Here is a 13,864-nt window from a genome sequence, read left to right on the forward strand (position 1 = left end):
TCTTTCATCTTCGGAACATCTCCAGACTCCGCTCATCTCTGTCCCAACCCAGCACTGAAATCCTGATCCACTCATTCGTCACATCCCGGATTGATTACTGCAATGCACTTCTGACTGGCCTTCCCATCAAGCTCCTCAATAGACTGCAAATAATCCAGAACTCTGCTACCCGGATCACCACCCACACCAACTCATCCGACCACATAACCCCATTCTCACTCAGCTACACTGGCTTCCTGTACGCTACCGTATTGACTACAAAAACATTCTACTCACATACAAAGCTCTCCATAACCTTGCTCCCATCTACATCACTGACCTCCTTCAGGAGTACACCCCCTCCCGCACCCTCCGCTCTTCGTCCGTAGCCTAAGCTCTCGCCTCAAAACCATGGGTGCTCGAGCTTTCAGCTGCTCGGCTCCTAGACTCTGGAACTCCCTGCCACTACACATCCGACAGTCTGATTCCATAACAACATTCAAACCCAAATCAAAACCCACCTGTTCAAACCGGCATTTTCTTTATAAAACTGCACCCAGTGTCCTTTTGTGTCCTTCTATAGTCCATTTCCTGTTGTTTGTCTTGTCTTACCCCGGCTGATACTTCACTAAATCCACTGTTTTAATTGTTCCCTATATTGCCCCTATGCCCTGTAAGGTGTCCTTGGGTGTTATGAAAGGCGCCCCCCAAAATAAATGTATTATTATTATTATTATCATTATTATTACTTACTGTCCATGATGACTCCCACCAGCGGCTCATTATTCTTGTTGAGGATCTCCCAGAGGGCGAAGGGCTCCTCTGGAGTGTTGGGCAGCAGCCTGAACAGCAGGGTGATGGTGTAGTCTGAGGGCAGCCCTTCAGGGTGGATGAACCTTGGAGACAGACGGAAACATCAGGTACATGTAGCCTTACCAGATTTGATTATTACTTTCTCAAGTTGTTTTCTGCACTTTGATCTAACTTTTAAAAACACACTATGTTTAGTGAAATATGTGTGTGTACCTGGTGGGCTGTGCCAGGAAGGCGTCACTGTGCAGGTGGAAACTGGGGAAGGTGTTGAAGGTGCCAGGTACCATGGAAACGCCAGGGACACTGCTGTACTTATTCTCCACCAGCCCAAAGAGCTCCATCATACGGAAACCTGAGGACAGGGGAAGGAATTTGAACTTTATCATCATTTACATTTAAAGCTGGGACCAGATTGTGGTGCATTCAAAATAAACAAAGTCAGAAGCCATAATTGAATAGAAATGCAAAATTGTGCGGCATATTCTCATGAAAATAAAAGAATTTCTCAAGGGCAGGGGCAGTCATCTGTATATAATACATGAGTCCTACATGAACATGTTCAGAATAAGATGTTTGGATTACTGTTCTTTAAATAACCAGGTCATGATTTCCGGAAATAGACATTGTTCAGTTTTCATGTATTATTTTTAGCTTTGAGTGCCATATCTAGAGTGCCATCTTGTTCCATTATGTTGGAGAGAAGGAATACATTTCTACTGCTGCGATCTCCAATACTCAGCAACTCACACTAAACAAATCTAGATTGATAAAAAGGTCTACAGATCAGAGGGAGATATGCATTGTGTCAGCTTCAAAAAGGAATGCTTATGAACATACTGCACATCCTCAGTGTATCTAAGGTACTTGTTCAAACGGTATAATATACTGTGCATTTAGCATTTAGCATCAAGTGGGAACAAATAGGAAAAGACCATGACTGTTCACAGTAGGGATGTCCCGATCACCTTTTTTTGCTCCCGATCCGATTCCGATCATTTGATTTTGACAATTTGCCGATACCGATTTTTCCCGATCCGATCTTTATGCAATGCATTAAGAGAAAAAAAAGCATTCAAGTTGTCCCTTAAGGTTATTTTTTTATTTAAATTGGATATTGTATCCAACATGGATATAGCTTCTTTCTTTCACAGCAGCATTGGATCAGTTCAGTTGTGCAGCATTGGATCAAAACAAAATAAAGCTTTCAGTACTCGTTAGCTTACTGCTACAATTAGACACTGCGCCCTGCCCACTCTGTTGCCAGATTTGAGAGAAATAAGCAACCAGGTCTATGAAAACAAGCCCAAAAGAAGCAACACATACATGATGTTCTGTAATTTGAAACCAAAACTAAGGCCTCAGGATGACGTTAAGACTTGAACATGGTCATTTTTGTTTTGTAACATTGAATACAAAATTTAAAAAAAAGTATTTAAAAAAAAAAAAAAAAAAAATCCCGATCCCCGATTTTTTTCTCCCGATTCCGATCTTTTGAAAATCACGTGATCGGCGCCGATCCCCGATCACGCGATCGGAGCCGATCCCCGATCACGTGATCGGATCGGGACATCTCTAGTTCACAGTATATTAATATAGACTTTTTTACCTGGTGTTGTGCTGCCACTCATCGGTATTGATGGACACGCTGGGAAAGAAAGTGTGTTGATTAAAAAGACACATTCCTTCGGGCAGATATGTCACATATCACACAGTATCACCAATGGGGCGAAGCCTGCGAGCTAGTTCAGGCAGTCAACTCGAGCACCAATGATACATTAACACGTGACGCACCTCGTCCCTCTTACAACCAACCAAACACAATCTCCTAAACATGCCACTCTATTTAAGCTGCCAGGTCTTCCTGCCTCTGCCTCGCTATGCTGCTGCTGCCACTGCTTTGTTCACTTGCTATTGCTACGTTCATGTTCCTGTTCCTGCTGCTGTGGTCCATGTTGCTGCTGCTCGCCTGCACCACCACCTCCCCAGCTTCCACCCCAGCTTCCACCTGTAGGCTCGGGGGGTTAGTTATCTAATCATCACTCAATGTTCTTTGTAAATCTGTGGAGTGATGAGGCCCGAGCCTAGACGCCAAACTCAAACTATATGCTGCTTATAATAAACATATTAAGAAACACGTGAGTTGTCTGATTGAACTAAAGTTTAGATTTTCCCGGAAGCTTTGGGTACTTACTGGCAGTGGCGGCCTCACACACAAAGGTCACCAGCTTCTCCTCGATCTTGGCGAAGGCGTCCAGGTCGTCCACGAAGAACACGTGTCTGTCGCTGGGTTTACTGGCGATGCTCACCAGCTCCCCGTAGTCAGCGTCAGCAAAGCCAATCGCAAACACAATGTAGCCTTTACAGGAAGACAGGAGGAGAAGCAACAGTGTGGGTCAGGAATCTCAACTGTCTTCACCAAGGAAGAAGCTAGCACACAGAAATGATGTAATGACTTATTCTTGAATTATAATGGTACGAAAGTTTCAACTTACACTTAAAAACTGCATTTCAAGTAAGTTATAAAGCTTTTTTTTTAATTCACTCACTGTAAAATGTTATTATTACTGATTAGAAATGTAAGAAATGATCTTCATTATGATTGACCATAATGTCAATGTCTATTCATATTATGAAAGGTGACAAACCGTTTAATTTAGTATGAATATTATGAATATACTGAACATTCAGTGCTGATGTCTCCTTCTGTAGTTGCTCTCTGATGTAATGATGTCCATTTAAAAGACAATGCCAACTGTATATGTGGGACCGTCCATCCAGGAGATGCTCTGACCTTCCATCTGCATCTCCTTTGAAACCTTGTTGACGTCATCCTGAGATCGACCGTCGGTGAGGACCACCAAGACGTTGGGGATCCCCCTCCTGACTCCCCCCTCTGTCGTGAAGATGTTCTCCTTCACATGTTGGATGGCGCGCCCTGATTGGACAGATGAAACAAATTATTTCCCAACATGTTGTTAACGTACAATCGTTTTAAATTAACTTATTTACTGAGGATTCCTAAATACAGATAATGTTGCACATGGTTCCAGCAGAAGGCGCAGAAATTGATACTTTCGACTAGAGCGGAAAGAAAAAAAGGACATTCCTTCCCTGTTATATGTTACAATTCAAAATATATAAGCTTTAGCTGACATGATTTCTGTCACTAAGAACTGTGCATTGACAGAAAGTCAAGATTCATTTTCAACAGTCATGGATTCAACTGTTGATTGCTGCTTCATATTATACATTCAAATTGTATCTCCCCACAAACTGATGTTGGAGGTCTGTCAATCTAGAATTTGGTGCCAGTTTTAGTTCTGTCAGTTTACATCTTTAAGTAACTGTTCCAGCTACTGGATCATGTGAAGCCAGTTCTCCTCCTTTAAGCTTTGTGAACTAGTTCCTTATGTAGCGCCAGTGAAACCATCACTAAAGTAGCCACTGTAACTCTGGACTGTTTCAGGGAATGAGAAGACACTTGGGGTCCCATCCTTATAACATTACTTGATCACTTTTTAAATGGTAGGTGGAAGCTACGGAAACCATGAAAGCCAAGTGGTCAACATTTTTGTACAAGATAAACCAGAACTAAATGAACTCTGTGAGACCCGCGGGAGAGCAGGTGGTTCTGGCCAACATCACTGCTTTAAGAGGCTGTTGCACGAGTAGAGTAAAGAAAAACCTGAGGAAACCATGTGTACCAACCAGTTCATGCTAGATTGTCTTGTCGGGGAGGAGCCCAGAACATATGCTCTCCTGCAACTGGGCTTCCAGCTCCGTGGACAGCGGCCCGTCCACACAGCGGCGTGCGTTGAAGCTTCAACGCTTCTGCCTATTCGCTTTGAATGGGGTGACGTCACACTTTGCCGAACTGCATTGTGGGAGCGTCGCTTCGCTTTGCTCGCGTTGCTTGCTTCAAAAGTTGAGCAATGTTCAACTTTTGAAGCTTCGACGGAAGCGTCAGCAAATCAAATCATATGCCAGTACAAGCTCTAGCCAATCAAACCGCGTGCTTGTGTGTCCGGGGCGGGAGATTCATGTGATTGGTTGTTGGTCGAGCTTCAGGCACGCCTGCCGGCAAGCTTCAACGAACGCCGCCGTGTGGACGCTGCTTTAGAACTGTTCCAGACTTGAAAGCCTTTAGGAGAGAGCTCAGAAATCCCTTATTGTGGATATACCTAATATACCTCGCTAAGGTAAGGAAGATTTGACCATCACAACAACTTATGTTATACAGCGAGGTCCAGCCTCATAGAATGGTCTTACTATAATGAAAGGCTCATATGGGGAACAGCATCATCACACATAAAGACATCAAATACATACTTTTTAGAATAGGCAAACATAATACAGTTATACTGACTGACTTTTAGTATTAACTCTAATTCAATATTTATATACAGACAAGTTACAAGAAAACAGTGAGTTGAAATGGAAGGGCTTGTACAAATATAGCCCAACTTCCCTTCTGTGAGTTATCGAATGACAATGTTTTTGTTTGAAGACCTACAACCTTATGACAAAATAAATACAAACTTTATGATGTTTTCAAAGTCAAATAAAACAAATACTTATATCTATATTTAAAGTCCTAAGAATTTTAGCAAGTCATGTTCAGGGGCTGATATAGTAATACCAAAATACAACAATAAAAAGATGCAGGGTTATCTTGTTTACCTTTTTCCTTTCAGATAAAAGCAGACTGGGGACTTCTGATGTTTTTATTCCCGCATTTATATTTAAAAAAAAAAGCCTTTCATTCTATGTATACGTCATACAATTCACCCAACATGTATTGTATCAATAACAAAATCATTTGTTTCACGCACTCTCCAGGCCTGTGTGAACACTGTGAAAGGGATTAGTCATCTCAGTGTGCACAACGAGGCGATTGAGTGCTTGAGGAGGAGGAGGAGGAGGAGGAGGAGGAGGAGGAGGAGGAGGATAAGGAAGGACAATCCCCCCCCCCCGGCAGTGACTGTTAAAAATGTGTTCTCTGCAGTCGTCCCTGCACGAGTGAGTGAGTGCGCTGCTTTATTAACTCTGATGAATGAATACACTTCTCCCTGCTTCCCCACACACTTCCTCTCATTACACACACTCCATAAATAAGGACTTCTATGCATCCTATACAACACTGTGGGCATGGAAACAAATACCTTATAGGCATGAAGGCATGTTCACAAGGGTAATACATTGATGCAATGCACACCAGTGGAAGTACACCTTCAGACACATTAAATGGTGTGTGTGTGTGTGTGTGTGTGTGTGTGTGTGTGTGTGTGTGTGTGTGTGTGTGTGTGTGTGTGTGTGTGTGTGAGAGTTGTTGCCTGCTGCTATGTATGCTATCAGTATTGATGATGTTATTAGGAAGCTCTGAGTGTCTGCACCCAGCAGACTGTTCCTTTGTCTTACACAGGTGTGTCTTCATTTCTTGTTGGATGACATTTTTGTATTTATTCTCTTGCCTATTTTACTTTCTTCTATTCCATGGATTCACATGTATTATATATACATGCTGCATGTGTGCTAATATGCTTTAGCCTCTGACTTGTTTTCTGTCTGTATTATGTTGTGAGTCATTCTGTTCATGCAAATGAGCTGCATCATGTATGTGGGAAGTGCTCTACAAATAAAGCTATATTATTACTTTTGAGAGATGGATGTATTTTGGGGAAAAGCTGGAATTGTACCTGCTGAAGTTACAGAACTTGCACACGGTTGTTTTGAAGCCCTAGTGAGCTTTTTGAGGTGTCCCCTTCCCTGTAGCGTGTTATATGTTTGTGTGCATGTGAATGGTCTGCAAAGGCTACACTACCTGTGTTCCTTCCAGAGGAAGTTTCTCTCCCACACACTCACCTGTCTTGGTGTTTCCTCCCTTGTAGGAGATCTTGTTGATGGCGTCCAGCAGTCGCTCCTTGTCGCCGTACGAGTTCAGTTTGAACTCTGTCCTGGCGTCGTCACTGAACTGAGCGATGGCCACCTGTCAGACAACACACAAACAGGTAACTCATCAATTCAAAAAGGAGCAACGTTTTACTCAGAGTTTAATTAAAAGGGCTAGATCCTAAAAAATGACACAAAGCGTTTTTTTCGCCGAGCCTATATTTGATTATCTAGATAACCGTTTACCATCTATCACGGTTACACTTGTTTTCATAAAGGCTGATGGAAGACATGTTTCCATGAGAGATTGCACTGCTGTGCTTTATCGTTCTTTGTCATAATGAGCTTGTACCTGAGTTCCATCGGGGCCGATCCGGTCCAGAGCTCCGGTGGTGCTGTACAGGAAGCGGATGATCTTCAGGAAGCTTTCATCCCCGATACTCCAGGAGCCGTCGACCAGGAACACCAGGTCTGCTTTGGCTGCCTTACAGACTTGAGGAAGAGACAAGGAAAAGCTAAAGTGAGGAAATACAATGTGAGAAACATTACAATCTCTGGGTAGATACATAGAGAGCAAGATGGAGGGCAGATGGAGACAACACAGACCATGGAGGAGGAGGTTATGTAGCTTTGCTTTTAACACACATTTCTTTAAAGTCTCATGTCTCTTTTAACACATAATTAATGTGTTATATTTGTGTCATTAGCTTTTAAATAAAGTGATTTGATTAGTCATATTTACTGTCCTTTTCAAAGTACTTTCTCGTTAGAAATAACTTGTTTGTGTCGTCCCTTTTCTTCTTTTGCTTTGAATCAGGATTCCAAATAAAAACTTGTTTACTTCTCTGCTATTCTCTTTGTTTTTTCTATTCTTCTTTATAACTTTGCTTTCATTCCTTTTTATCACAGTACAAATAAACAAACTTTTCATTGTGATGAATGCTTGTTACCATTCAGGAATGTAAGGGCATTTTTTGATGAAAATGATTGATTAGATGTAGAGAGGTCTTAACTTGTTACATTTGTTAAAAGTTGCCTCCATCGCTCCTCACCAATCATTCCATTCACTTCCTGTCTCCGCTGATAAAAGCACATTTACTGCTGCCACCTCTGTTATCCACTCTTTGTTTACTGCAAACTGCGTTTTAATATCGAGAGAGAAATAGAATACACTGTCCCAGCTACACGCTATGCAATAATACTCAAATAAGTATTAAGAATAATACGTTTGAACTACAATACATTTGACTGAAAAATGAAATGAAATGCATCACCACACAGGATCTAGATTTGAGCTTGAAATAAATGGAGAACATGTCGAATCCATGGACACTATTTTATAATGTAATGATGTTTTGTAACACAATAATCAGTGTCATTCTTGTATTCTTTGAGTAACATGTGTGTCAATGTGAGTAGTTTTCATATAGCTGCTATGAGAGCTACGAGAGTGTATGACAGCTTCCGGCTTTGGGCATGCTGGCTGTGCATCACTCTCATTGACATTGTAATGTTTAGATGGATTTAGGAACTCCCTCTCGATTCTATTGGCTCTAACGGTTCAAAAGAGGTGTCAATCATCAAAATCGACCAATGGGTTCCAGAGATACGGCAAATCCACCCAAATGACCCCAGAAGTGTTTTTATTTTCTAAAACTCTCTAAAAAGGTCAAATGTCACTTGTTTTGCATCAATCTTAATACAGGGTAGTTATTATATGTTATAGTTTGGATTCCTAAAGCTTTTTCTCTACTATCCCATCATTCAAGGGTGGTTTTCACTATAAGTAATGGTTTCTTTTGGATGGACACTATAATTTACATTGTTTCACTATGTTCAATCTGAATTTACTTTAAAATAAAAAAATGCTATATTGATTCTGACTCTACTACATCCAACTCACAGGTTTATCATTGCTTTGAGAACAAAGATTATTAATGTTCCCCTTTTAGAAGTGAAGATATAGTCATTTGTTCTGGGAATGTCATTTTCGAGCCTGAGACCTGAAAAACAGGCTCGGGCTTAACAGGTTAAAGTTTTGAAAATAACTAAAACAATAACCGGACTTCATATCCTCAATGTCCAATTTATTAGCATGTTCTGTGTACCTTTAATAGTTCAAATGCATGTAGCTGAATGAAAGCGGTGTGTTTTGTCTGTGGTTCCTTCTGGTCCTGTTACTTACAGTAGGCAGGTTTATTTGTAGGTTATTGTATTTGTTGTAAATGTATCATTCATCATCAAATGTATCATTATGTTCTTGTATATGTTATTTCATCGTCATAACTACACTGTAGCTATGTTCGTATGACCAATAAAAGCCTTGAACTTGAACATTGTATTTGCATCTAGACTCCTGCATTGACTTTGTCTATTGGACTGTCCAGAGAGAAGGATCCCTCCTCTTGAGTTTCTGCTTGTGGGCTGTGAGGGTATAAAGGACAGAGGGTGTCAGATACAGTCTGTAAAGACCCCTGAGATGAATGTGTCATTTGTGATATTTGGCTTTATGAATAAACTCTGATTGATTGACTCATAAAACTAAATATCTTGTGAACATGAAGTTCTCTTGCTGGGTGATGAACATTGCCTGATAAAAGTATGAAGATCAAATAAGATCCGACGTGGTCCTGTGCCTCAGCTGATGATGTGTTCCCTTTACTCCCCTCAGACATACTGGTATAACGCTGAGGTGTTACAAAACATGCTGACTTGTGGTGACAGATATATGTGAAGAATGGAAATTGCATGTTTGTTGAGATGCTGGAACAAATCCAGAATCCACCAGGGTTTATATTTCTGACTTTTATTTTTAAATGAACCTTCTGTAAAGATGTATCTCTGTAATGATATGTCATCTCTGTGTGTGGCTGTTTGAACTCAGAATCCTCCCTACACTTTTCCCTTTTCTTTGAGCCTGTGTTTTTATATCCCATCATTTAGCTTGTGTGTGTTTAAGGCACATCACTGGCAGGAGAACAGTTGAAAGTGTTTTTACTCTTCTCTTTAAAGTGTCACTGTTGACTGACACTAAACTGTCATAGTCAAAGAAAATCAATGAAGTTTAAGACTCCTTTAGATGACAGTAATCATTTGAAAAGCAAAACTACCCTTTCAGCTCAGATGATTGTTTATTACCTGCTATTATGTAGAGCGATCAATGTGTAAGATGAACTTCAGATTCATTCATTTACAACAAAGAAATGTAACTATTGCACAATCTTTGGTACAGTATTGACCTCTAAAAGGTATGCTACTGGAAGTATAATGTAGCAGAAATAAGATAGAATAACATTTGAACTACACTTGTGTATTTTGGCAATTTCTCCATCTCTGCGGCTGCGGTTTATTCCTGAAGTATGCCAAAACAAAATGACTTTACACTGCGAATATAAATAAATATGTTGAATGTGACAAACGTGAAGCCCCTGTTCAAACAGGAAAGCAAATCAATACATCATCAGGAAATTGACAGGAGACAATCAATAATATTAAACAGTATTAAATCAAATCTTACCTTCCTTGGCAGGGGGGATTGTGGGTAACGGTGTGGTGCTGGGGGGCGTGGTTGGTGCTGGGGTTGGGATGGGTACTGTGTAGAGAGACAAAATAAAGAAGACACACGTGGCGGCATGAAAACCTGCAATCATGACCACATCGATCGTAAACCACATGCTATGAAAGCCCGTAATAAAATGTCCCCTCCTAAAAGAAAGACAACAACAAGAGAAGAGAGGAGCCAGCGTCAGGCGGGACGCATCAACGTACACAATGAGTCAAATAACTTTGCTCTGCTCTGTGGTTTCAGCTCTTGTGTCATTTGGTGATTAGTGATCACAGAACTGTCTCTGCTTTCAACTCCTTACCTTTATCCGAGTAGGGGGGCTAGAAAATAGATAAACCAGCTGCAGCCCCTCCCAAACACATACACAGTTTACTCATTTGGTTCTGCTTAGGCACTAAATCAGATCCCAGAGGCAGCGGATGACTTGTGACGGCAGGTGGGAGCGTTCAGCAGGGGCTGCCTGCAGCGGTTAGGAGAGTCATTTGGAGAAAAGGCTCCGGCTTTCATTTGCATCAAAACAAAGCAATAAATCATGTGGAGGCGCTGGGCAGAGCTACAGCGCTGAGGGAGCAGCTTCACGCTAACAAATACCTCAACATTCTTTTATCTAGTTTTTCATACGTCTCAATTTGGATACTTCACTTAGTACACTGCATGTTATGTGCTTAAAATTGAATTTTGAACGGGTAGTTTTGTTTCTAATCACACACTGCTGCTGTGCCCTGACGATAACGGCTGTTAGCTAGATAGCTAGATAGCTAGAGAGTTAATGACCATTTTTTCATGGTTCAAAATCATTACAGAGTCCTCACTCAAACAACCCACAATTGGCTTCTTTTCAACAGCAAATTAGTAGTACTTTGCGTTAGTAGTGGAAAAAACCCACAACTTATTGGCTTAGTGTTGTGTTCACCAGAGCAACTGCAATCACAACAGGATGCCTAACGTTCATGACCTGGAGAAGATGGAGATCGTTTAGTGTGAAAATGTATCATAGACGCGTTTCTTTTTGCATATTAGAAACGGAGTTGGCGAAACTAAAACTGCAATATAATGTTTATGTAGCAATAATGAATGTCTCCAGTACCGATAAAAACACCGATAACGTCGGAGCTTAACGGTACCACTGTCTTTAATAATTACGCCCCGGAGCCCCTTTAATACCGGGGCTCGGTACCCATCCCTACCGACGTCACAGCAACAGATATTATCAGGGCATTTTCTAGCTCAAGTGAGGTTCGACTAGGTGTGTTAAACTTGAAAAGCCCTCATCTTTTCAGTGAAGCTAGCATTTAGAATTGTATCAGATCTAACCGTCAGGGACATGCGGTCAGGGGTGGCAGGGCTTCACCTGTCCAATGAAAATAGATACAATACAATTGCAATACAAAGCACAAGGTAAGGCAGCATCACATGTGCCTCACTGAAGGAGCGTGTCTTGACTAATTGACGCTAGCTATCCGTCTACGTTAGCTAGCGGAAGAAAGCAATGTTGAGCTGCTGCAAAAATCATCAATCAAACCAGGGAGTGATTAACAATGGAACACCAATGCTTGAGCTTAAGGACCTACTTTCTACGAAGAGACAGAAAATACCAAACATGTTTCAAATGGGGTTAATATGTGTGTAAATCTGGCTATTCTACTAGCCATCGCCTTCTTAACCATTGACCTTAGGGCACATCACTGTTAACAGTAAAATGGCTTCAACAACTAAAGTATGTTTCAAGAAAAAAACAATGGAAAAAAAGAGTGGAAAATACCTTTTAAAATAGGAACACTTGCAACAGTTCATTGAAAATAAAACAGAAAATAGCGTGTGCCCACCCACCACACTCGGTCCCTGCTCTGCAGACAGTGGGTTTGGGCCTGCCGATGCAGAACAAACGTCTGTAAGAACCGAAGCTCCCACGAGGATGAAAGATGTTTTATTGTGAAAGTGACGTGATAGTCCTCCCAGCCGGTGATGGGCTCCTTTTATACACAATGACAGCTGACAGCCATTTCTGTACGAGTGTGTTTGTTAAGCGTGTGTTTCTGCTTTATTGTTATTATGACACATGTACGGGCGCATTTGAACAGGAGTCTGGCACGTTGTATGGAGGAGGTACAGTACTTGGTGAGTCTGTTTGAGTTTGTTTTTGTATTACAGCCTCACACGGTGTGCGTACGGCAAATACATATGTTTGTAAGCATCTCTGAAATGCTTTCCAGGGTTAAGTGTTCTGAAATGACTGACTAAAATGAATTTCTGAATACATATGAAATGAGACACATGCTTCAATGTATGTCAATGACACAACTCCAAGTTGAATTCAAACTCAAGTGTAAGTTTCTGGTTTTAAATTATGCTGAAATGATTACGACTTACTTGAATACTAAATTCTGAATGGTCAATTTGAAAAAATTCAGCAGAAGACAGACAGGAAGTAAACACAAATGGGAACAGCAGAATATCAAAAAGATTGAATAATAGTTCAATGTTTTCATACAAATGAAGCTCAGCGCAAGTTAAACCAGGAAGACCTTCTTTACTCATTCATTCACTATTTCCATGTCACTACTCTCTCTCCTCTCAATAAGTGATCGGGGGCGTCACTCCCCAGCTTAACCAACCACTTTGCTCTATTCTCACAAGCCTATCATAGCGCTTCGCTAAACCTTTTAAATCTGCTCTCCCCTCTGACAGCTCTCATTCCAGGTGAACCGGCGCAACCCTCCTCCACCCCTCTTCACCTCCCTTCCATCTGAATCCAGGGTCAAGCTAAGCCACTCCCCTTCAGACCGACCCCAGCTATCCATTCACCACCACCAGTGTCTAGACCCCGGGGGGATTTCATCGGATCGGTTCTCCCTTCCCGAATTATATTCCTGCACAACGGGGCCTAATCGCCAAAACTCCTTTACATTTATGTGTATTTCTGGCAATAAATATGTACTCTTACATCAAAACTGTCTCTCCTGATTGAATTACAATCAGATCTATTATCAAAAATCGTATATACACTGTATTTGTGTCAGTGAAAGAGTCTGTGGGTCACTTACATGTTCTCTCAGTGATGGTGACTGCGGGCCCTTCAGTGCCATCCTGCATCTGAGCGTACACACTCATCTTATACTGCGTGTTGGCCTTCAGGTTGTTCAAACAGTGTCTGTTGGCTCCTCCGCTCAGCCTCGCCTCCTGCTTCTGACCATCTGCAGGGACAAATACACACAACACATTGGGATCAAATCTTTGGCACTTTTTGCACTGATATGTTTTACATTTGAATATTAAATATTCACCTATTATGCAAAATCTACTTTTCCATGTCTTTTATACATCAACATGTGTCTCCTCTGTGGAAAGAGGTTCTGAAAGTTTCAGGAAAAAGTTTCTCTCACTTTTTGTCCTGATCCATTTATATAAAAATGAAAATGAGCTGATCAGATTTTTGCCACTTTATGATGTCATAACGATGTAGCCATTAGCCAATAACCAACCAAGGTAACCCCCCCCCCCCACACCTTATCACCTGAATCTCCTCCTAGAGCACCATTGTGTTATTTTAACTAAATATCTCACAGAGGGGCGTGGGGAGTGGCTCCTTATTTTCATCTAAAGTAAAATACAGAGAAT

General features: G+C 41.3%; 1 protein-coding gene across 1 annotated transcript in view; it reads right to left on the bottom strand.

Annotated features, from left to right (window-relative positions):
* Positions 1-724: 724 nt before the first annotated feature.
* Positions 725-13,864, bottom strand: part of LOC104951178 (collagen alpha-1(XIV) chain-like) — a 64,174-nt gene continuing 51,034 nt past the window's right edge. Inside the window, exons 9-17 of the mRNA XM_010777818.1 lie at positions 13,291-13,440; positions 10,199-10,273; positions 7,034-7,173; positions 6,655-6,778; positions 3,584-3,727; positions 2,984-3,148; positions 2,399-2,437; positions 1,006-1,144; positions 725-875 (exon numbers count right to left, since the gene is read on the bottom strand). Coding sequence (XP_010776120.1) covers positions 725-875; positions 1,006-1,144; positions 2,399-2,437; positions 2,984-3,148; positions 3,584-3,727; positions 6,655-6,778; positions 7,034-7,173; positions 10,199-10,273; positions 13,291-13,440 — 1,127 coding nt within the window. The remainder of the gene's footprint in view (positions 876-1,005; positions 1,145-2,398; positions 2,438-2,983; positions 3,149-3,583; positions 3,728-6,654; positions 6,779-7,033; positions 7,174-10,198; positions 10,274-13,290; positions 13,441-13,864) is intronic.

The sequence above is a fragment of the Notothenia coriiceps genome, unplaced genomic scaffold (genome assembly GCF_000735185.1).
Source record: "Notothenia coriiceps isolate Sejong01 unplaced genomic scaffold, NC01 NC01_scaffold00000339, whole genome shotgun sequence".
Classification (NCBI taxonomy): domain Eukaryota; kingdom Metazoa; phylum Chordata; class Actinopteri; order Perciformes; family Nototheniidae; genus Notothenia; species Notothenia coriiceps.